The 24,461-nt window shown below is 35.1% G+C and overlaps 1 protein-coding gene across 4 annotated transcripts in view; it reads left to right on the top strand.

Annotated features, from left to right (window-relative positions):
- lin54 (lin-54 DREAM MuvB core complex component) overlaps positions 1 to 24,461 on the top strand; it is a 100,234-nt gene that overhangs the window by 39,643 nt on the left and 36,130 nt on the right. For all 4 annotated transcript variants that reach the window (XM_028805364.2, XM_028805365.2, XM_028805362.2 and 1 more), the window contains 3 exons: positions 10,532 to 10,649; positions 22,283 to 22,428; positions 22,644 to 22,802. In XM_028805364.2, coding sequence (XP_028661197.1) covers positions 10,532 to 10,649; positions 22,283 to 22,428; positions 22,644 to 22,802 — 423 coding nt within the window. The remainder of the gene's footprint in view (positions 1 to 10,531; positions 10,650 to 22,282; positions 22,429 to 22,643; positions 22,803 to 24,461) is intronic.

Here is a 24,461-nt window from a genome sequence, read left to right as displayed (position 1 = left end):
ATTTTGTGAAGGTGTTTATTTGGTATTTGGACTTCAGTCTTCACTCATTATACACTTCATATCAACATTTTGAAATTATTACTATAACATGAAAATAGTTTGTTTTAGTTGTATATTCAACATTTCTTGCCTTGCATTTCCTATCATCCTACATTTACACAGATCGTTGTAAAAATGGAACACACATGAAATGTATTCCAAATAACAATATATCATTTACCCTATACAATTCCAGACACTTAACTCCTAGATAAAGAGACTTCAGCTGTGAGAATTTTGTGTCTGGCTTTAGCTGCCTCTGCGAGGGATGGGATAGCAGGCTGCTTGTGCTGACTGACACATTTGCAAAACAAAGGCTCTGATGAGTTGGTGCGAGTGAATTTGAAGTGGCCTGGTATTATGGATGTTTTCATAGGCTTCAGGAATACTAGTGTTAAAAAAACTTTTTATACTAACGTCCTGCATAACCAGACAAATAGAAGTTTTGTGTTCTGTGTTAAAGTGTAGTTATATAATTAAAACTATAGACTACTTTCTTTAACATAAAGGCTAATATTCCAATCACCTCTCATTCACTGATAACACAAGCTTCCACTTGCTGCTCTTTGTTTACATTGCAGGAAGTTTTCTGCATAGGGGGGAAAAAAAGGGCGCACTGGCTCAACTACCGTAATACCTTGCGTAAAGGAGTACAGTAATCCCTCTATATCATGCTTCGACTTTCGCTTTTTCGCGGATTTTATATGTAAGCATATTTAAATATATATCGCGGATTTTTTGCTTTTTTCGCGGATTTCTGCGGACAATGGGTCTTTTAATTTCTGGTACATGCTTCCTCATTGGTTTGCCCAGTTGATTTCATACAAGGGACGCGATTGGCAGATGGCTGAGAAGCTACCCAACCAGAGCGCGTATTACGTATTAAATAAAACTCCTGAAATATATTGTGAGCACGGGGGCTGTTCGCACCCCTAGAGGATACGGCCGCTCCTCAAAAAACGCTGAAAGATTACCTTCACATTGCTCTCTTTCTTGCTGGGCTTACATATGGCTGCTTTGTCAAGCGATATGCTTCCCGCACTGTGCTTTGCATACTTAAAAGATCAAACAGCACGTATTGATTTTTAATTGTTTGCTTTTCTCTATCTCTCTTTCTTGCTCTGACATTCTCTGCTCCTGACGGAGGGGGTGTGAGCAAGGGGGCTGTTCGCACCCCTAGACGATACAGACGCTCGTCTAAAAATGCTGAAAGATTACCTTCACGTTGCTCCATTCTGTGCAGCTGCTTTGTCAAGCGACATGCTTCCCACACGGTGCTTCGCATACTTAAAAACTCGAATGGCACGTATTGATTTTTGATTGTTTGTTTTTCTCTGTCTCTCTCACTCTCTCTGACATTCTCTGCTCCTGACGGAGGGGGTGTGAGCAGAGGGGGCTGTTCGCACACTGGCCTAGAGGATACGGACGCTCCTCTAAAAAATGCTGCAAGACTACTTTTACATTGTACATCTTGCAGCTGCTTTGTCCGGCGGTGCTTTGCATACTTAAAAGCTAAACAGCCCTATTGATTTTTGTTTGCTTTTTTCTTTCTCTCTTTCTGACATTATCTGCTCCTGACGCGCACTCCTTTGAAGAGGAAGATATGTTTGCATTCTTTTAATTGTGAGATGGAACTGTCATCTCTGTCTTGTCATGGAGCACAGTTTAAACTTTTGAAAAAGAGACAAATGTTTGTTTGCAGTGTTTGAATAAAGTTCCTGTCTCTCTACAACCTCCTGTGTTTCTGTGCAAATCTGTGACCCAAGCATGACAATATAAAAATAACCATATAAACATATGGTTTCTACTTCGCGGATTTTCACCTTTCGCGGGGGGTTGTGGAACGCAACCCCCGCGATCGAGGAGGGATTACTGTACTACAAATAAATCACCAGGGGCTGAAAATATTGTTTTTTGTTATCTGCCTTTTAACTGATCACATTTTTTGTGATCGGCAGACATGATTGAAGCATCCCTAGTATCACAAATTGTTGTTCCCCCTAATGAAAACTAAAGTGAAACATCATTAATGAAAAAAAATAATCATGTCCTTAACTAAAACTAAACTAAAATGAAAAATGCCTAAAAACCTAGAACCAAATGAAACCAAGAAAATAAAATCAATACTAGTTAATATAATTTTAGTTTTGATTTTCATTACCACTAGTCTTTGTCCATACTTTGCATGCGTACATGGAGTTGCCAATATATTTACTAAATATTTTTTAAAAAATAATATTGCAATTTTAGTTTAGAGAAGGGCAGTGATTCCTACGCATGTGCTAGTAACCCTCGTGGCTGGAGTGGGAATTTGTTGATTTTATTGGTCATTTCAGCCATCACTCAGCTTTCCCTTCTAGAACTGAGAGTGAATCTCAAAGCTTTCTCATTTGGCAATAACTTATTCTCTGGATTTCATTGACCATTATTGACTGTCAGTTACAGATGACTCTTGTGTGAATGAGAGGCAGTTTTCACCAAACTTCAATTTAAAGAAACTTAAAACATGGCATCTGTTACTTTGGAAGATACAATTTTTGAAAATAAGAGTAATGGTGGATTTATCAAGGTTGAGTTGCCACCTCCCATGCTTCAAATTCATTCAGTATTTAAATTGTAAAAAATTGTGGACTTTATATCTCAAAGAATGTAGTCATTTTAGCTTTATTTTGCTCTGATTTTTTTTTTTTTTTAATTTTCTGACAGTACCATTGCAGGGACAGAATAAGCAGTTGCGTAGCATGTAATCAATGTTATTAACCGGGCTGTATTTAGGTTCAGTCAGGTTATTAGTACTGATGTTTCAATGTGGGTGGTGTGGTGTTGTGATGAACTTCTCCGTGTAAAACATTCCATCAGTAGCAAATGGTTGGACTGCAATGATCCTAATATACTGTATTTAGAATGCTACAGTATCACAAAGTTTTTAATAGGGTATTGGATGTCACCATGCCGTGCTTGGAAGCTCATCAACACTCTTAATTCTGAAGAACCCCATCCTTATGATCATGGGAGTGTCAATGCACAAAATCTGCTCAATATTGATATAAGATCTGGGAATGGTTCTCTGTACAACAAACTTTGTTTATCTGTGCTTCACATAGAGCTTATCATTGCTAAAGCACTAGAAGTATCTGATTAATTGCAGACTGCAATCTTGATATGCCATTCAAAAAATGTAAACTTCAGAAATTTGCATCCCTAAATAAGGCTAATTTGTCTGAGAGTTTAGTTTGCAGTGAGGCAGAGGTCTAGCAGTGATTGTTAGATCTGCACTGAACAGCAAACATATAGCTATTTAATGGTCATGTCCTTCCAGTGTTTTGCTGTTAAACTGATAACTAAATTCATTCTTATCCTATTCATTATTCGGTGGTGGGTGGTCTACATCTACATTTATTTTCTTAAATGTAATTTTGCGCAGTTTTTTTTATATTTGTATTAATGGCTTTCTCCTTTTTTCCTGCATGTTTTGTAATCTAATTCAGAACTTTGACTTTCAAATATTTATCTATTATTTGGTATTTAATGTTTATTATTAATTTGTATCCTGTGTAAATGTTTTCTTTGCTTTTATTCCTATTACACAGTCCCATGAGTTCAGGTTTGATTTATAACTTGATCAGTGCCTTTATAGTGTATGCATGTTTTCCTCACGTGTATGTGGAGTGAGTGTGTGTAATTTCCAATATTATTTTATAGCTGGATAATAGAAGTGTGGCATTAAGCACTCTCAATTTCCAAAATAGATGTATTACTTCACGTGTTGTTAAATTACATCCTCCCAGTTTAGACTTACAGACAAATTGCAAAAAACTACAACTAAATAACAAAAATAAAATTGAAAACTGAAACTTAAAACTATCTTAAAACTATCACTTGATTCACAAAGTCTAATGAACCTCTGCATATGAAACCATCCACTCTGCTGTAATTTCTCTCTTGATTCAACCTGTAAAATACAGCAGGGTCCACTTGTGACACCTCTGTTCTTCATTATGTCTTTTACTTTGTTATATCAGTATAGTGAAGCATTAGTCAAACCACAGATGCATTTCTTAACCTTCCAAAACTTTCCTTCACGTTAGGACAAATATTACCATCCCTGGCCAGTAGTGCTCCTTGCAGAAATGTAAACTTTATGTCCAGTAAAGTTCAGCTTTCATTGTTTTTGACATGTAACAGAAAAAGGCAATCTGAGAGAATCTTATGGACATGTAGGGGAGTCTCTAGGAAGTTCTTATATGTTCAGCACTTCTAAGTCTCTGGCTGCCAAACTTGGTTTAGTTATAGGGGGGTATCTTTCAAAAGTATGAACCGACCTTTGTAGAGAGACACTTTTGTTCAACATCAGTGGACTCTTCAAAACCATCATTATTCTTCCTTTTAGTGAGTTCATTTTGTTTTGCTGCAAGAAGTGTTATGTCATTCATTGCCAGTTCATCTTTTTTATTTTGGTGTAGTTGGGAACATGAACTTTCTGATAGAATAATACAGTGATTTTCAACCTGTGATAGGTCCACTGACCCCAATATGCAACTGTGGCTGATTTAGTAAATTTCGAATTTTAACAATTATTCCATTTTCCAGTTTCTTCTCCAGCACAGCCAAGTACTTCAGCATTGCAAGAAATATGTTATTTTCTTAAGCTTCTGAGATCTAGTTTGATTAGTACTTAGGACAAGTGTTGTATTTTCTGTTTCATGTGTATCGTCAGAATTAGCCATGACAATATCATTGTCTTTCTCTACATTTTCTGAAACAGAAGATGTAGCTGTATAGTTGTCTATCTCACAGTAGGCACCTTCACTTCTTGTGTTTGATAATTAATTAATGTGTTGGTTCCTCCTCTTGAATATGATTGACTTTTAGAGGTTTTGAGTGGTGAACTTGAACACACATACAGTACTTCCATGTCTCACAAATATTACCATGCCAATTTCGTGCCTGGATCTTTCCATTCAACACAGTGTTCTTCGTCTTGTAGAACACTTTATCACCCTTTTCATATTTCTCATATTTAATTCAGCACTGCATGAAGTGTTTTACAAACACTGAATACTTTTTTGAGGTTGAAATGATGCCAGAACTAGACCATTTGAAATGGTGGTTATATGCAGATACTACAAACCTTGCTCAAATTCATGTAGATCAACAGCAAACATTTCATTATTTTTTCGTTGCCACTGGTAAGTGCACTGCTGGCTTTGGTTGGGGGTGATATCTGGTTCAGTGTTGGGCTAATGTCAAAGTTTTTATTACCGAAGCAACACATTAACCTGATGATGTACATTGCCAGTCAAAAGTTTTAGAACATCTGTTTTCCAGTGTTTCTTAGTGAGAAGTCAAGCAAAATGACATCAGGTGAAGAAGGGACCTGAGTTGCCTCAAAAGTTTGCATATTGTGATCTTTTTTAGTTAGCCAAAAAAAGGTGTCATTTTGCTTGACTTATCACTACATTCATAATGGCTAACACGGTACAGCACTCTAGTACTCTAGTGTTTCTTCAGATTTAATCAGTTGAAATGCAATGAATGACCTAAATGGTGAAAATGTAAGCAGTAAACTCCCATATTTTAAAATGTAAAGTTTAGGTTGGCAAAAGCTGAATAAAAAAAGGAAATTTCAGGATATTACAAGTGGGCCATCTTCAGGGAACAACTAATATGTTACAACCTACAGATGTTCTGCAGCAGTTAAAGTATCCCTACTTCTGTTGATTACCCCCTGTCTGTCTTAAAGCAGAGTTGGAACAGACTGTTACTACACCCTCTGAAGTACTACTAGGATATTATTGTGCTCTGAATTTTCCAGTTAAGATTGTGCTTTTTAATTTTTTTCACATTGTTGGGGTATTGTGATATAAGCCTCTTCAACCCATTAGTCATATCCAGCTAGTTAACCCATGTGTATTTTCTGACATGCAGGTGCTGGATGCCATACATACACATGCATACAAAAGCATAGGAGCACAACAGGATTTCTGTGAAAAATAGAACTCACTTAAAGAAAACGTATTACATTTCATGAGTAGTAATATCCCACAAATCTCAATGCTGCTGCATATTTACATGCTTATTTCTGAAATAAATTTATATGTTCTGTTATTTCATCTGTGTTCGATACATCATAGAAGTCATAGGAGCTTAGATAATGCAGTATGTCACAAAGCATTATTATCTCATGCTGGTTTCTCAAATGCGGAAACATATTGGGGCAAAATTTAGTTTTTGGTGACAATACTTTTTACATTTTGTAAACAAAATTTGTAAATTTTGTAAACATTGTGTAAACAAAAAAGGTACTTTTTATATCTCCATCACACTCATTATCATTGTGTTTGGATTTTTCCCATAATTTTTTTTATGACTTCATTAAGTTTTTTCCTTCCATGAAGAGCAAGTTTCAGTAGATTTCAGTGGTTATTTTAAGCTGTCGGACATGTTTTGAATCCGGGCCACTTGGTGGTGAATTGGCTGGCATTCATACCTGAAAGTTGCAGGGACTCAGGTTTAATTTTTAGCTTTGTAACAGTCATTCTGTTTGGATTGGTTTATTGCTATTTGAGAATTTGTCCAGTGGAATACTGTGGCACTTTCCAGGGCTCTGCATATTTTTGAAAGCTTTTTAGAAAACAAGCTTGTTAGTTTTAATGCAACCTGTACATGTATAAACTTATGCCCTATATGGGTAGACATATACTAATACTTCACACACAGCAGTAAAGCGCTAGTAATACACAAATACAGAAAGTTGTTAGTCTCATTGTTTTTTTCGTAACAACTACTTATGAATGCATGATTTTTTTTTTTTTGGTCCAGTACCTTCTGATTAACTGGTACAAGTAAAACCCCCACATGTAATATACATCTCGAATCGTCTTGATGTCTAGTTATGCCAGACATTAGGCCTTTTGAACTAGCACCAACCACCGCCATTTTCCCCTCAACACCTGAAAACCTTTTTTTACACCCATATGATAAAGAGTAAACCAATAGTTGTCCTCAGCAAAAATAAGAAAAACTTGGAAGTTGTGTATGCCATATCAGCCAACCAACAATGGTTCACCCCCTAATGAGATATGAGAAGTCAGTTATTAAAACGTTTTTGTATTGGAAAATTTAATTAATCACTAATGTATTTCTGCTTAATAGAAAATAACAGGCTTGAAGGAAATATGTAAAAAAAATTGAAAAAGTTTTAATCATGTGATTAATTGCGATGAAATTTTTTAATTGAGCAGCATTGCTAAACAATGTTTTTGTTAGTGAATGTAACACTTTCATACACAAAAAAGAAAAAACAGAAACAATGTTAGTGTGCATGTTTTTGTTGGTACATTATTGTTGTTACTGTTCTGAGGAGATGTAAATGCAAGAATTTTACACTGAGTATACATGACAATAAATTGAACTTGTACTGCAGACATATGTCTCTGAGTCTAGTATTACTAGACCAGACAGTTTTCTTCTCTACAGGGCAAGCAAAATAGTCTCAATTGCTTTCCATGGATACGTTAGCACAAAAGCTTCTACCAGCACTATGTACCAGTTTGGACAGTGAAGTGCCTTTTCAGTGCAGTTTCAATTATTGTAGATAAGAGGAACCAGATTCAAACATTTGAAAGCTTAGTTAATCTAAATATTTATTTCCATTTCCAATAATTACAATTGGGTTAGGTAGGTGTCTAATAAAGTGGTCACTGAGTGTAGAAAGTAAGGAATGCATTTTTATTTAATATTTATTGATTTGCATAAAATGATTTTATTTAGAAACCTAAATAGTAATTTAATTTCACTAATTAAATTACATAAAATTGTAATCATCAATATTAGTTCCCTCATATAATAACTGGAATTGGCCAGCTGTTTAAAAAAAATTAGAAAATGGTAATTTTATATTAAGAAGTGAAGTTTCTGATGGGATGGATCTTGTATTTAGTAACTTGAATGCTACAAAACCTACTATGGTTAGCATTCTTTAAACAATGAATGGACACAAGTTAAGAACTGGTTTAGTTAAACTATACAGGTTAAAGAGAAAGCTGAAAGTCTCATATATATCTGTTTTTGACAGTTTAACTAAGATTGTAAAGACTTGATTTCAAATTGCTCCTTTTTTAATCAATGTCTTCTTTAAAACATTCAAGCTTAGTGACAAAGCTAAACTAAAACTAGCTGTGATCTATGATTGACATCTCTCTTAAAAGTACGAAGTTTCTCAGGACCATTTGAGTGTTCTTCTTATAGACCAATTTCTCTTATGAATGATGATATTAAGGTCTTGACAAACACTTTAGGCAAAAGAATAATTCTTCCATTTCTATCCTCTCTAGATCAAACCAGATTTATCAGAAGTAGAGATTTACTTTCAAGTGTTCAAAGATTGTTTATTACAATATACTGCTCAAAAAATTAAAGGAACACTTTTTAATCAGAATATAGCATCAAGTCATTGAAACTTCTGGGATATCGATCTGATCAGTTAAGTAGCAGAGGGGGTTGTTAATCAGTTTCAGCTACTTTGGTGTTAATGAAATTAACAACAGGTGCACTAGAGGGCCAACAATGAGATGGCCCCCCAAAACAGGAATGGTTTAACATTTGGAGGCCGCTGACATTTTTCCGTACTCCTCTTTTCTGACAGTTTTTTCACAAGTTTTGCAATTGGCTACGGTCAGTGTCATTATTGGTTGCATGAGCCGATACCTGGACCCTATAGAAGCAGCACAGGTAGTTGAACTTCTCCAGGATGGCACATCAATACGTGCCATTGCCAGAAGGTTTGCTGTGTCTCCCAGTACAGTCTCAAGTGCATGGAAGAGATTCCAGGAGACAGGCATTCTAGGAGAGCTGTACAGGGCTGTAGAAGGTCCTTAACCCATCAGCAGGACTGGTATCTGCTCCTTTGGGCAAGGAGGAACAGGATGAGCACTGCCAGAGCCCTACAAAATGACCTCCAGCAGGCTACTGGTGTGAATGTCTCGCGTACTCACAACTGTAATCCTACTTTTGCTCACCCAAATATGTTGCTTTTTTTTTAGTTACAATTAAGTTTATTTGTAATTCAGTAGGACCACTTGTTAAAAAAACTGTTTTACAGAGAGTTAAAGAGGAAGATTGCAGGTCACTACCTAAATTTCTGTTTTACATCACATCTGTACATCACATTTTAAGGCAGGTATGCATTTACCAGTTGGTGCATCTATATATTTCAACCTTTTCTAACCTAGTAAATATTCAGTTTATAAATTCACCAGTTCTATTAATATCTTTATGTAGACTTCTATCAAAGTTAAGGGCTAAGGTTGAAAATAAAATGTCTAATTTCAATCACCTTCAGCCAATGTCTATTCCTGAAACAATTCTGACTAGTTTTGATAAATTTATGGGTAATGCTTCTTGGCTTAATAATATTAATGTATTTTTTTATGTAGCACTTTTCCTATGTTGGTAGCACTTCACAAAGATTTGATAAAGAACAAAAGGAGTAATGGCACAGAAAAAGTCAAGTTAATAAAACTGGATGCAAACTAATATCAAACATTAAACACCAAATAATAGATTAATATATGTAACACAAGGTTCTGAATTAGAATAAGAAACAAAAATCTTGAAAAAATGCAAAACCAAGACATGCTAGAAGAGAACCAAGAGCAAATAACTTTAAGATTTGTTGAAGACTTTGTTTAAGATTGCATGTAGGAATAAAAATGAAGATGTTAAATTGCCCACAAGATTGACTCTCTAGGAAAGAGGACTTAACTGAGTTTGTAGTTCAGCTAGATCAGATCACCTTTGTAGTTCAGTTAGATCAGATCACCTTGTGGAGACTAAACAATATGATCAACAATACAGAATTCACATGCGAACAGTCTCGGCAGATGATGGAAAAAGAATCTTTCTATTAGAATTTTACACAAGTTAAACTCAGCTGTTCAAAAAATACATTCATGTTTAATTTGTTTAAAACCAACTATAACAAAACTAAAAAATGAAATTCTAACTCCTGATAAACTTTTCAAATACTACTTTTGAATTTAAAAAGTAATTACTGTTACTTATGTTTTAATATGCATAAGGAAATCACATAGGGCTTTTTGTGATTCATATGAATCTGATGTGAATGGAGGAAGATTTTGTTTTCTTTTTAGTGTAATTTTTTTTGTGTGGGATTTTTTTCTTCTTTTCAGTGGCTCTGGATATTAATGCTTATGAGTGTATTTGACTACACTATGAATTACTGTTATGTGTTTTGTATTGTTAAAATAAAAGCAAAACATATAATAATCATTTTAACACCAGCAACACCAGTTGCTGTGCCAACTTTTACTTTATTGGTGTTCTAGGCAGTTCAGTAATTAATTTTCCCGGCATTAGCTGTACATAAATGATACTCAGTTGTTCTTTTTTTGTCATGCTGAATGACTTTCGCTCAGAGTTGCTTGTTGCTTTTTTAAATAGTTTTTTTTGGTTTTGATAAATGTTACAGATTGCAAAGAAAACACCAACATCATCTACAGGACCAATGATTACAAAGTTTATTATTACAAAGCCATTCAATAGCAAAGCAGTCTCCAGCCAAGCATCGGTATCACCGGTAATAGCAGGTATGAGAATACGTTTTATTCTTTTGTGTTCAAATGTTGTTATACCATATAGAATAAACTGGATTTTTCAGTTTAGTATGTTCCACAATAATGTTAAAATTATTAATTTATTAATAATTATTATTTTTTGATATGTTGTACTGAGGGATTGTGTTTGTATATGTTAGGCAAGATGTGCAAAACCTTACAGATGGGTTTATGAGGAAGTTGCCTGATTTCTATTTTTTGACTAAATATGCTATGACCTACATCTCCACTTGCATGAAGTACTTCTTATTCTATCCTGTTTAATTCTTTTATATGCATAATAATGAATAAATTCTAGAACTTTAGCAGAAATGTATGATGGCCTTTTTGCAAGAGCTGAAAATATCCATAATATTTGCTAAAAGCTTATTTTAAAGTAATGAGAAAGTTGGTTTCTTGTTTGATATATTTCTTATTGATAAAAGTTCACAACCCACATACACCTTTAAAGGCATGGTAAAAAAAAAAAGGTTAGGAACTAAACTGTCATGCAATTTCAGCAGAGCGATATTCCACTACCTTTACTTTTTAATGCACTGTTGCATGTTATATGACCAACAAGAATTTAACAGTTGTATACACTCCACTACGTGCTGCAAATAATTAATTGTTCTTAATCAGTATTGTTAACAAGACATTAAAAGTTTGCCAGTTTTGTCTTAATGAGCTGTGCCTAAATGGTGCATTTTATTAGTGAGGCAAGTCAGATTACTTTCAGATAGTACAGGCACTTCTCATTTTCACTGAACCTTTTCAAGTAAAACAAGATCATATAACATACTTTTTTTAATTCCCCCCCAAACTGCTCATACCTATAAGTGATCACTAAGAATAATAATAGTATGACAGCAGCCGACAAAAGATGGAAATACGCAGCACACAAGGAGCCTTGTGCATAATAAAGTTTTAAAAGACCTGCCTGTGTTTTAAACTGCATTTGCTTCTGAAACCTTAACCCTGTGATCACAGTATAATCTGCTCATAGATGAAATTATAATGCTGGTAAAGTGTTTTGATACGTAGAAAGTGCAGCAATGAATTCATCATTTCATTACACAGGAATAAGTCCTAACACTGATTTGCTGTGCATATGAAAGCATAATGACTTATCCATCCATCCATCCATTATCCAACCTGCTATATTCTAACTACAGGGAAACGGGGTTCTGCTGGAGCCAATCCCAGCCAACACAGGGCGCCAGGCAGGAAACAAACCACAGGCAGGGCGCCAGCCCACTGCATAATGATTTACTTATATAATGAATTGTGCTACTTTATTAGTAGAATAGTATTATGTAGTATAATATATGAATAGTAATAGTATATGAATACTGTGTGTTCATGTTTTGATCTTGTATCTACATCATCTATGCTCAGGGTGTGTTTATAACTGATACAAATAAAGTACTGCTGGTCTATATAAATCCAGGATGAAAATAAATGGATCGTCTTGGTCGGTTAGAATACTCTAAACTTATGCAAATGTATCATTTTTCAGTAAGTGCAAAATTGCATTTTTTTTTTGTACAACGCTAAAGGCATTGTGTTAGACGTTTTCACTCATATTTAGGTTACTTGACTAACTTGATTTTAAAACATTTAGATTAAAATTTGTCTATTTTAGCAATTCACAGTATGGCAAAAAGCAACTGACGCACAGATGAGGGGCCTAGCAAAAAGCAATAGAAAGTGACAGCAGCTGGGAACATGGCACACTTCAACTAAAATGCTAACTATGTTAAAGTGTGCTGCCTTATCATCAGAGCACAGCAGCATCTTAAAAGACAACAAAACAAGTCAATTTAATGTAATTGCATTGAAAGATAAATAAATAGTATTCAAATATTGAAAAAACTACATTGTGCAGTGTTTCACCACACTTGTGCAGCATCCTCTCAATGTGAGATATGTGTCCCATAGGGCCAGCTTTTTTGTCATTTTAATTTTCATGTATTAAAAAAAATATATATTTTAATTGTTTAGATATGTATGTTCATCTTAAATTAAGGTTGTACTTGTAACTGCTCAGAATATGTTGTGCCTCATCTATTTGCACACTGCATCTGGAGCCACTGGTGCCTTGAACTGCTGTAAAAGTTGACCAGCTCAAACTAATTCTGTTATATGCTGAGATAATAAACAGTTAATGTGTTATCTTTTAACAAACTAAAATAAAATAAAAGTTGAAGAGAGCACTTTAAATAGGCACATTTTTATTTAAGAAACTTGAAAAGTCTTTCATAAGACAGACTTGAATAGCTTGCAACCTGTGTTTTCTAATAAAATATTTTGAATATTGTAAAATGCACCCTGATTGCAATGTTTAAATATATCAATTGTTTAAAAATTCTGTATCTTTACTGTGGCTAAATTATAATGAAAAAATAAAGGAATATGAGTACAGACACTTTTCAAAACAGTTTTCCATTTTCATCAACATTACATAAGCTTATAAGTCAATACCGGTTATTTTTGTATACAGTAGTGCTGTTAACTGAATGTAGGCAAAGAGAGTGCTGTGATAGATTCACAGGTAAACGTAAAACTTTAGTAATTACTATTTACATGACACATACACTTAAAGAATCATATTTATCTAAACATTCTGGAAGACAAAGCAGTTTTAAACTAATGTTAGTAAATGGGGCCTAATTATATCTGTACATTAATATAATTGTTAAACTAAAGGCTATACTTGGTTATTTACCTTTTCAGAAAGTGTTTTTGAATGGGTTTTAATTATATGTAAACATATTTTTTCTAAAGCTTTATTTTGAGACTCTCTAGTTTCTTTTTCCAATGATGTATTTTGAAGACCTTTAAATAATATGATTCATTTATTATTGTCAAGTTAATTTAGCTTTCAATGTACAGCATTTTGTAAGCTGAATATTTTGATTGTCAAAATAAACATAGGAATAGTCAGTTGCTAAAATAATTAATAGGAGCAGAACTATATTGTATGCAGTACACACCAAATACACAGCACATATGTGCATGTGTAAGCTGACTATTAGATAACATTTTTATTTAAAAAAAATTAAGCACTATAGCTGTTTGTATACAGGCACCTTACCTCCTCTGCTTCAGGTCAAAAATGTTTCAAAGTTTTCAAATCAAAAGTCACATATCAAAACATAATACATTTATGACATTTCAGACTCTTCAAAATTTACCTGTTAGGTAAGTATAGAGACACCTTCATTTCGTTTTAATTTTATATTAGGTTTCAGTAAGATTAGTGATCACATTGCAATATGTGAAAAACAATCCAATCAAAATACATTTTTGACATTTCCAAAAAGTAGTTAAGATGTACTGAATCATAATAAACACATAAAGCCAGACCCTCAGTCAGTTCAGGATGACATTTGACTAATTTTAAAATAACTTCCCTTAAATTTAACACAAGGGGGATTTCATACTTGGTGGTGGTGTGGAGGGGTTGCTCAACAACCCACAGTTTAAAAATTAGTTTATAAAATTTTGAGTAAATAATATTATCCTCCAGTCGTTCAAAAAATCTAGAATACTATGGCTATGGGGGGATCTCAAGTTGACAAAGGGAAGCATGTAAACTCCATAAAGAGCAGGGATTCAAACTCAAGACATGTGATTTGTGAGGCAGTAACAATGGGCACTACATCACCTACTATTTTAACATTACATAAATAATTTTTTAATTTTGCATTTAGAGATTTCCACTCAAATTTAGCCAAAAAGCCAGACTTGCCATGAAAAAATTGCATCAGTAGAGTAATAAAGAACAATGTACAGAATGTAAAATAAAATTCGCTGAAAAAAATTTTTTTTTTTTTCATCAATACCATATTGTTTTTCCTTTCACAGTATAATTTTATATAGTTTTAAGATAGTTGAGCGGTCATAAGGTTATATGTGTAAATGTTGTTAGTTTATGAAATTTGAGAAATTTTGAGTTGCTTAAAGCTTATATGCTGTAATTTTTAGTTACCCAATAAAAGGTGTAATTTTTGCTTGACTTCTCATTGAAATATAGTTAACATATTCTTAGTTAAGGTATTACAGTAGGTCACGATGATTAGCAGTACCACTTTATAGATCCAGTGTGCAAGATTAAAATCTACCACCCGATTGTGTGCATGTTCTCCTAATGTCTTTGTGCTATTCTTCTGGGTATTCCAATTATCCTCCTACATTCTTTATGCCATGCAGTTTGGTTAAATTGTCCCAGTGCAACAGTATGTGTGTGAATACCTGGGATAAACTGGTATTCTGTCCATGTGATTTTCCTGCATTGTGCCCAGTACTACCATGATAGACTTTTGCTTCCTGCTTCTCTGAATTGGAGTAAGCAGGTTGGAGAATGACTAGTACTATTCTTAGTATGCCAGTGAACATAACACATTTTCTTTGAGACTACCATGATCTATTAAAAGACCATAAGAGAAAAATAAAGGTGAATTATATTGTCATAGGGAAAGATGTCCTACATAGTTCTTAAGTTTTCCGCTGAAATATCCTTTTCAGAGTTATGTGGCTGCCTTACTTGTTGGTATTTCTATTGTGGATTACTTAAAAATTATTCTTGTAGGGCTGGAGGAAGAATTTTTAAAGTGGTATTGCCAACTAAAAAGACTACTGTATACAGTATATGCATACATGATCCACATAGGCCTAAATAACCTACATGTAGTACATGCATAAGAAATGTAAGTTAAAAATTCAAACATAGCAGGCTTAATTTTTTGCCAGTTTGTAGAATCTTTTGTCAATCCTATAAACTTGACCTGTATTTTAGTAGAGTAGACGTAGTGGCAGCTAAGTAACTGCATGATGTTTGTATTGCATTATTGTCAAGTGACCTTTCCAAGCAATATATGAAATTGTTGCTGACTAATCCTCAGGTATGTGGAATTTCTTTTCTTTCCAATTTTATTTTCAAAAGGGATTTTTCACTATTGCACAAAGTAATGGGTAACAAAATGCAAATACTTGATGCATAAGCTTAATCATTTTTTAGTCTTGATCTGCTGTCCACAAGACATTTCAAATGATCATTTTTTGACCAGTATATCTCAAACTTAAACTTCTGAATTATATATAAAGAGTGCAAAGAAAGCCAGTAGCTCTTTGTCATCAGAGCCTGGAGTTTGCATTCAGTGTGTGCTGCTTGGTGCTGGCGGATCCCAGACATGGATGCAAGTAAACACAAAAGTCTGAGACCAAATCCACCTGCCAGTGCACACAAAGCAATAGAAAGTTTTGTATGTTGTTTACTTATTATGCTGCAAGTTATTTAAAAAAATCAGAGATGGGTTTACCTTGCAACTTGAAAAATAAAAACGGAGTTTTTTCTAGGCCAGCGGATTCCAAACTTTGTTTTAGCAATGAACCGGGCAGTGCATGTGTGATATTTCTGTGCACATTGAGAAGTGGTGTCAGAGTTTACCGTTTGAGAAAAGTCATCACCTATGCATGCTTCATCATCACTAGAATTGGAATCAACTGTATAATGCAGCCAATGGTTATTTCTAAAGAACTGTCACTAATATGGTAAATGGCTTTCTATTTTATGCATGTCACATTCTGACAGTAACATTCTCCCCGCCCTGCTGTTGCAAAGCCGTGTCAAGAGCCACTGTTTACTGTACTCGAGCAAACTCGTGGAAGGTGGTGTGTATGCAAGTAGTGGTGAACAAGCTGTCTCAGGAATAATAAGGTTAGGAGGTTAAAGATGACATGATCAGCCACTCTTGAGGCAAGAATATTTCTTTGAAACCAACAAATAATTTGTTTCATACAAGAAAAAAAAAAAAGTGCATTTCCTGTATTTGGCGGAGCTCTGGGCTATAGCCCAGGTTAGCTTGTGTAGAAATCCGGCCATACTAATACTACTCAATTATTATCCCAACCAAAAGGGGTGTTATAGAAACCTTAGTAGCCACCCCCCAACCCCACAAACCATGTTCTTTCTCAATGAAGTCAAAAATTGTCCAGTGGTTGGTTCGCAAAATAAAAAGTAGCAAACTGAATACAAATTTGCTAAACAATCCAAGTAAATTTCTGTAATTTTTGTTTTGATTTTTTGAAGAATATACTTCAACCCATTTTTAGCCTCAATTTAACAAAGTTTAGTCAAGTTTCTTCTAAAATGCTGTTTAAACAAGGGGTGACTCCTGCTGTGTACTGAACAATCGAATTCCATGGCTCCATGGTCCTGTCAAGAGGAATTGTAACAGGTAGCTAAGATCATATGCACATGAGCTTAACAAAATGTATACAGTGAAAAAATATATTAATTTATAAGTAAGAAACTGTGCACTTCTATAAAGTAATAATTTTTAAAAGATGTAGAATATTCTTGAAACAGCCAAGAGAGGTTGTTTACCAAATAAATGTGTGTAGAAAATCTGCACATTAAATATTAGAATTTGCAAGAATTATTTAAGTTGTGCAGAATACTTGCAATCTTTTGCCAAATTTCAGGCTCTGGTTTAACATGGGTAAAACAAAAACCTTTAACGGTCTAGCATTACAGATGTAAAAGTATCTGAATGGGCAGAAGAAAAAAGTGATACATTTTTAAGCATTATTCAAACAGTGCCATTAAAGCAAATAATTTGAACATCGTATAACCTGATACTGCTAAATGTTTAGCCTTCCTAGGCAGCTCGCTCCTTTTGTTACTTGTATCAGCAGTAACTTAAGAGCATTCTTGAGTTAACTTCCCCCCTCTTTTTTTCTCCTCACTTCTGATCAGCTTCTTTACTGATCTTATAAAGGTAATCTAGTTATGATGTGGTCATCCTGTCTCCAAGACAAATTTGCCTTTTTTAATTAATTTTTTCCCAAAACTGTTTTCAGAGCTCATATGCTTCTGTCATTTGAGGCAGGCTCATGTAATTTAGAAACAGGAGTTATAAGAAGCACTCTTGTGCCATCATCCAAAATTCATAAAACTAAAATCATGTTTCAAAATCATCTGCTTTAGCTTGCATTTCTTGCATCATACAGTGCATCTGGAAAGTATTCACAGCACATCACTTTTTCCACATTTTGTTATGTTACAGCCTTATTCCAAAATGGATTAAATTCATTTTTTTCCTCAGAATTCTACACACAACACTCCATAATGACAACATGAAAAAAGTTTACTTGAGGTTTTTGCAAATTTATTAAAAAAAAAAAATTGAGAAAGCACATGTACATAAGTATTCACAGCCTTTGCCATGAAGCTCAAAATTGCGCTCAGGTGCATCCTGTTTCCCCTGATCATCCTTGATGTTTCTGCAGCTTAATTGGAGTTCACCTGTGGTAAATTTAGTTGATTGGACATGATTTGGAAAGGCACACACCTGTCTATATAAGGTCCCACAGTTGACAGTTCATGTCAGAGCACAAACCAAGCATGAAGTCAAAGGAATTGTCTGTAGACCTCCGAGACAGGATTGTCTCGAGGCACAAATCTGGGGAAGGTTACAGAAAAATTTCTGCTACTTTGAAGGTCCCAATGAGCACAGTGGCCTCCATCATTTGTAAGTGGAAGAAGTTCGAAACCACCAGGACTCTTCCTAGAGCTGGCCGGCCATCTAAACTGAGCGATCTGGGGAGAAGGGCCTTAGTCAGGGAGGTGACCAAGAACCCGATGGTCACTCTGTCAGAGCTCCAGAGGTCCTCTGTGGAGAGAGGAGAACCTTCCAGAAGGACAGCCATCTCTGCAGCAATCCACCAATCAGGCCTGTATGATAGAGTGGCCAGATGGAAGCCACTCCTTAGTAAAAGGCACATGGCAGCCCGCCTGGAGTTTGCCAAAAGGCACCTGAAGGACTCTCAGACCATGAGAAAGAAAATTCTCTGGTCTGATGAGACAAAGATTGAACTCTTTGGTGTGAATGCCAGGCGTCACATTTGGGGGAAACCTGGCACCATCCCTACAGTGAAGTATGGTGGTGGCAGCGTCATGCTGTGGGGATGTTTTTCAGCGGCAGGAACTGGGAGACTAGTTAGGATAAAGGGAAAGATGACTGCAGCAATGTACAGAGACATCCTGGATGAAAACCTGCTCCAGAGCGCTCTTGACCTCCGACTGGGGCGACGGTTCATCTTTCAGCAGGACAACGACCCTAAGCACACAGCCAAGATATCAAAGGAGTGGCTTCAGGACAACTCTGTGAATGTCCTTGAGTGACCCAGTCAGAGCCCAGACTTGAATCCGATTGAACATCTCTGGAGAGATCTTAAAATGGCTGTGCACCGACGCTTCCCATCCAACCTGATGGAGCTTGAGAGGTGCTGCAAAGAGGAATGGGCGAAACTGGCCAAGGATAGGTGTGCCAAGCTTGTGGCATCATATTCAAAAAGACTTGAGGCTGTAATTGCTGCCAAAGGTGCATCGACAAAGTATTGAGCAAAGGTTGTGAATACTTATGTACATGTGATTTCTCAGTTTTTTTATTTTTAATAAATTTGCAAAAACCTCAAGTAAACTTTTTTCACGTTGTCATTATGGGGTGTTGTGTGTAGAATTCTGAGGAAAAAAATGAATTTAATCCATTTTGGAATAAGGCTGTAACATAACAAAATGTGCAAAAAGTAATGCGCTGTGAATACTTTCCGGATGCACTGTAAATGGGAGCCAACAGCATAGCATGTTTATATAACTTAATGATAAATGCATTATGGTAGCAGTTCTGAATTATGCATTTGAATTTAAATGGATTCTTATCTCCTATCCAAAATAAAAACCATGCATAGACAAGTATTAGCTTAGACACGCAATATAGCAATGCTTGTTACACTTGAACAAATTATCAAAATATTCTGGTAACTCTTGTGCAAATACTAACACATTTAAAGACAAGGTACATTTTCAGTATCCAAGTAAAATGACAAGCTTCTTTAACATAGTGGCTGTTTCAGCATAGCAAGAAATGTCCTTTCACTACATTACACTACATACAATTTCCTGACATTACAAACAATTATCAAAGTATTAAATATTATTCTACATTACACAACTTTATTAGTTTTAGGAAATGCTATCATACATGTCATGAGATGTGTAGTTGGGTATCACACCATTCTTCAACAAGAAGAGCCTTTAGTTTTTTGGGGAGTCATGGAAATAGAAATCTTCTTCACACCTTGTGCTCTAGCACTTCCCAATAAATTTCAATTATGCTTAGATGTGGTAATTAGGGATGTCATGTAAGGTGGTTGATTTCAACCTTATATCTGTGAAAACACTCCTCAGTTGCCTCGGCAGTGCAGAGGTATTATCTTTCTAGAATAAGGGAATATCATGAGAAAACTATACGTTTACAATTAATCTAGAAAATTTCCTCATACACCTTGGTCTTTATGCAAACACACAGAGCAATCAAAGGACCTAATCCGAAGCGACCCTATTAATAAGGGATGTAGGTTGTTGCTTATGCCTCATGGCCACCATTGAGGCCCCCCAAGACCCCCCACACAAATTTCTTTGCTTAGAGGTTGCTTCTGTGAGAGCTGCAGTTTCACAAATCCCATTCCAATGCTCCCAAATGTCAACAATGTCACCAAAACACTGTATCCACTGTAAGCTGAGAAAAGAAGGTGGAAATAACGAGAAAGCAGTTTTAATATTTTTTTTCTTGCTTTTTCAGGTTTTAACAGTAACATTATTTCTTTTGATTTTGGCTTGTAGTTGGAGAATAAATGTGAAATGAGAAGTTTTGACTTTGTGCCACCCGGTTCAGAACATTGTGTATAAAATAAAAGTGTTATCTGAGTTTGTAGAATTCATTAACAGCATTCAGATATTGATATTACATGTCACATTATAGAACTCAGTAACCAGCTACTGATTTATATAGTTTCCATAAAGGTTACATATGTAGTAGATGTTTTTAATGTTTGCTTCAAGTTGCACAAATCTAATGCTGTTGTATATCTGTAATAGTAATAATGGTTTGATAGAGATGCCACTTAGCAAGGTCAGCATGGAGAAAAATAAGGTGCATGAAAGACCAAAGTTTTTTTCAACAGTTAGCCTTCCCAAATGTGATATGGCTTGATGGCCAATACATATATCAATACTGACAATAAAGTGCAAAAAAAAATAATTTTCTGACAAAGTGGATATTATGCAGAATATTTAGCTGTTTTAATGAATGTTCCCAGGGGCATTTTTGAAATACTGTGAATGAAGTTAAAATCCTTTTAGGCCAAATAAAGTCTGGCTGCCTATACCAGATTTAACAGTTGGCAACAGATATTGTGGGTTAAAAGCATCCTTTGAGTTTCTCTAAATGTAAATCTGTCCAGATCAAGGAGGAGAGATGACTCATCAGACCATATTACTTTTATCACAATGTCTTTGACAGTGAATGCAAATATTTTCCAAACAACAACACTGCCATTTGTACATATCAGCTTTGTGAAACTCATGATGTAAAGTGTTGTTGAGACTTTGTCACAGAGGATGTATTTTTGTAGCATTTTCCAACTATCCAGTCAAGTTTTTCCTTGTCATATTAATAAACTTCAACTTGCAAGCAATGTTTCTCATTGCTGATGAGTTTTTTCCATGTTTGGCATATGCTGTCATTAACTTTGAGACATTAAATCATTTTGCAGTTTTTCTTCTTTGGAACTCTTAGTTGCCTTATGTCAGCTTGAAAACTTACACATCAAAGTGCAATTGTAAGGCTTATTTTATAGCTGGCAGTCAGTGCTGGTAATCCACCTAATATGACTCATTTTTAGTTGTAATTGTTATTTAGTTACTTTCATAGCTAAACTACTTCTACATGTGGTGTTTTTACTATTTTGTCCACCCCATCCTACATTAAAATATTTTTCTGAAGTTTTTTTTTTTTTGTTGCACAGTATTAAAATATCAAAAGGAAAATGGAAGGAAAGGCAGAAGCCCCACAGGTTTAATTCATAGCAACAATAAGAAATCCTTGGCAAATTCTACAAAAAGTGTATTTGAAATTGTTAATGCAGAAAGCCTTTAGGGCAAATAGCCATGCAGCAAATACTATATATGTGTGTGTGTGTATATATTATTTATTTATTTTAAATATTTAATTATTAAAGATTAATAAGGTGGGGTCCAGAGGGTGTTGGTCATAAAGTCATTTTTATTATTTTAGTGTTCTTTTACTGTATATGCATATGCAGGGTTCAAGTCCAAGAGTCTGTTACTGGCATTTTCATTTGATAGCCATGATTCAGCCAAATGCCATTAGCAGAGACTTGGACTTGAACCCAGCATATGAAGGCTTAAAAAGAAGAACACTCAAATAATAAGACTTTATGACCAACACCCTCTGAACCACACCTTATTTATCCAACCCCCTCCCTTTGCTATATATTGCCTTTGATTCCTGTATGTCTAATCATTTTCCTGTGATGATGACACCTGGTAGGATGTCGAAAGCTTAGAAATAAAAAAATACTTTGATGCGTGACTCATTTTATCCCTTTGTGGATTTCTAGCTACTGATATACAAACCGTATCACAGACCTTCACTTCCATAAATATAGATAAATAGATAGAACAAAGTTTTAAAATGTCATGTCATGTGAACATTTTATGCTTGCTTATTGACAATTACAATGCTTTTTTCATGTAGGCAGAGTGCTGTCCCAGAATTCTCCTGGTACTCCACCCAGAAGCATTGCCATCTCAGAAAGTGTGGTGGGAACAGCTCTTTGTTCAACACCACAAAGCATTTCCAGTAGCAAAATTGCCATTTCACCACTCAAGTCACCAAGCAAGGTCAGAAAATTTTATACCTATTTATGTTTGTAACAAAAGAAAATGTGTTGTTTTTTAGAAGAAAAAACTACATTTTTAAGGTGTATTGTCAGAAGTATGTTTTTGTAATTATATTTGTATTTGCTAAGACATTTTTCTTACAAAGTTTTTAAATTTCTCAGCATGTCTTTGGCTTTTGCAGTTTAGCAATTTTTAATGTTTCTTCATCTATGTAGCAATTGACAGTTGTATCTATGGCATCCCAGTCACCAAGCTCTCCTCAGAAGTCTGTTGGTGTCCCATTGAATGTGGCTTTGGGACAGCAGATCCTCACAGTGCAACCTTCAACACCTTCTTCCCCAGTAAAGCCTATTTCCAATAACTCCAAAGCTCAGGTAATGAGACTTATTCTTCAGACCTTTACATTTTAACTACCAAAAAATAAAAAAATACTTTTACGAAGGGCTTGATTTCTTTTTCTCTTGACCATGAATTGTACTGTGTAAAACTACATTTGTTGGATATACCCTGCTTTAGAGCAAGGGTCTCCAACTCTGGTCCTGCAGCGCTATTGTGGCTGCAGGTTTTCATTCTAACCCTTTTGTTAATGCATGACCAGTTTTTGGTGCTATTTAACTTCTTTTCCCTTCATTTCAATTGCCTGTGAATCATTCATTTTTTTTCATAAATGGCACACAAACAAGACATAAGATGTGAAGTGAGCCAACAGATAACTAGCTAAGTTGGAGTCTCAAACTCCAACCAGTTACACTCCAACCAATTTGGAGAAAAATGAACATTAGACTTGATTTTTTTTATTTGCTGATATTTGTCATTAATAGTTCTCTACTGATCTCATGGATGAATGGGGTGTGCTGGTTTATGTAAGTTAAGGCCAACTCCAGAAACAAAATGAAAGGAGCAGAGTTTGGTAAGGCCTGAAGAATACACCTGTAGCTAGCGCTATAAAGCTCAAGTGCTTATAAGGCATTGTGAGTATAGTCAGTTGAGCACAACTGATCCACCTCATCTTATCTGCAACCTTGTGGAAAATGCCAGCATGGGATCAGACACTTTGCTGCTTCACACAATTTTATCAGCATCTCGCAAAGTTTAAACAAGAGCATTAACAAACACAGCATATCATCAAATGTAGCCACTGCAGCATTTTTTTTTCTCAAACCCACTTTTACATATCAATTTCATTGTCTTGCCAGATTACAGCATTTATCTTACAGCCAGAACCAGTGCATTCAATGTTGTCAAACCCTTAAACAACTATCATCCCTTTCTTCTACCAAAAAAAAAAATTCAAATACCCTGTCTTAGTACGTTTCCCTATTTGAAACTTGCGCACAAAACATAATTTACTCAAAAGGAAACTCTGCCAGAAGCTTCAGTTTGTATTAATAAAATTTGCTCAGACTACTTTAAACTAGAACGTGGTACCAGACAAGGATGTCCCTTGTCGCCACTGTTGTTTGCAATCCATATTGAACCACTGGCGATTCACTGCCGAAATTCTTATCAGATAAAGGGGATTGTCAGAGAAGGACTGGAACAGAAAATTTCTCTATATTCAAATGATATGGTCTTATATATATCGGACCCAGAAAACACTGTCCCTGCTGTTTTAACAGCACTAACAGAATTTCAAAAGATATCAGGTCTTAGAATTAATCTGAATAAAAGTATACTCTTTCCAGTGAACTCACAAGCATATAATATTAAATTAGACACCCTACCTTTTACCATAGCAGATCAGTTTAAATACCTAGGGGTAAATATCACAAGTAAACATAAAGCTCTTTATCAACAAAATTTTGGCGTCTGTATGGAAAAAATTAAGCAAGACTTGCATAGATGGTCAACCCTTCATCTCACTCTAGCCGGAAGAATTAACATTGTTAAGATGAATATCCTTCCTAAACTTCTCTTTTTATTTCAAAACATTTCAATATATATCAATAAATCGTTTTTTAAACAGTTAGATTCAATAATAACCTCATTTATTTGGAACTCAAAACACCCACGTATCCGAAGAGCGACCCTAC

This window comes from Erpetoichthys calabaricus, chromosome 7 (genome assembly GCF_900747795.2).
Source record: "Erpetoichthys calabaricus chromosome 7, fErpCal1.3, whole genome shotgun sequence".
Lineage (NCBI taxonomy): Eukaryota > Metazoa > Chordata > Cladistia > Polypteriformes > Polypteridae > Erpetoichthys > Erpetoichthys calabaricus.
The sequence above is the reverse complement of the archived record's forward strand: the minus strand, read 5'-3'. Positions and strand labels throughout refer to the sequence as shown.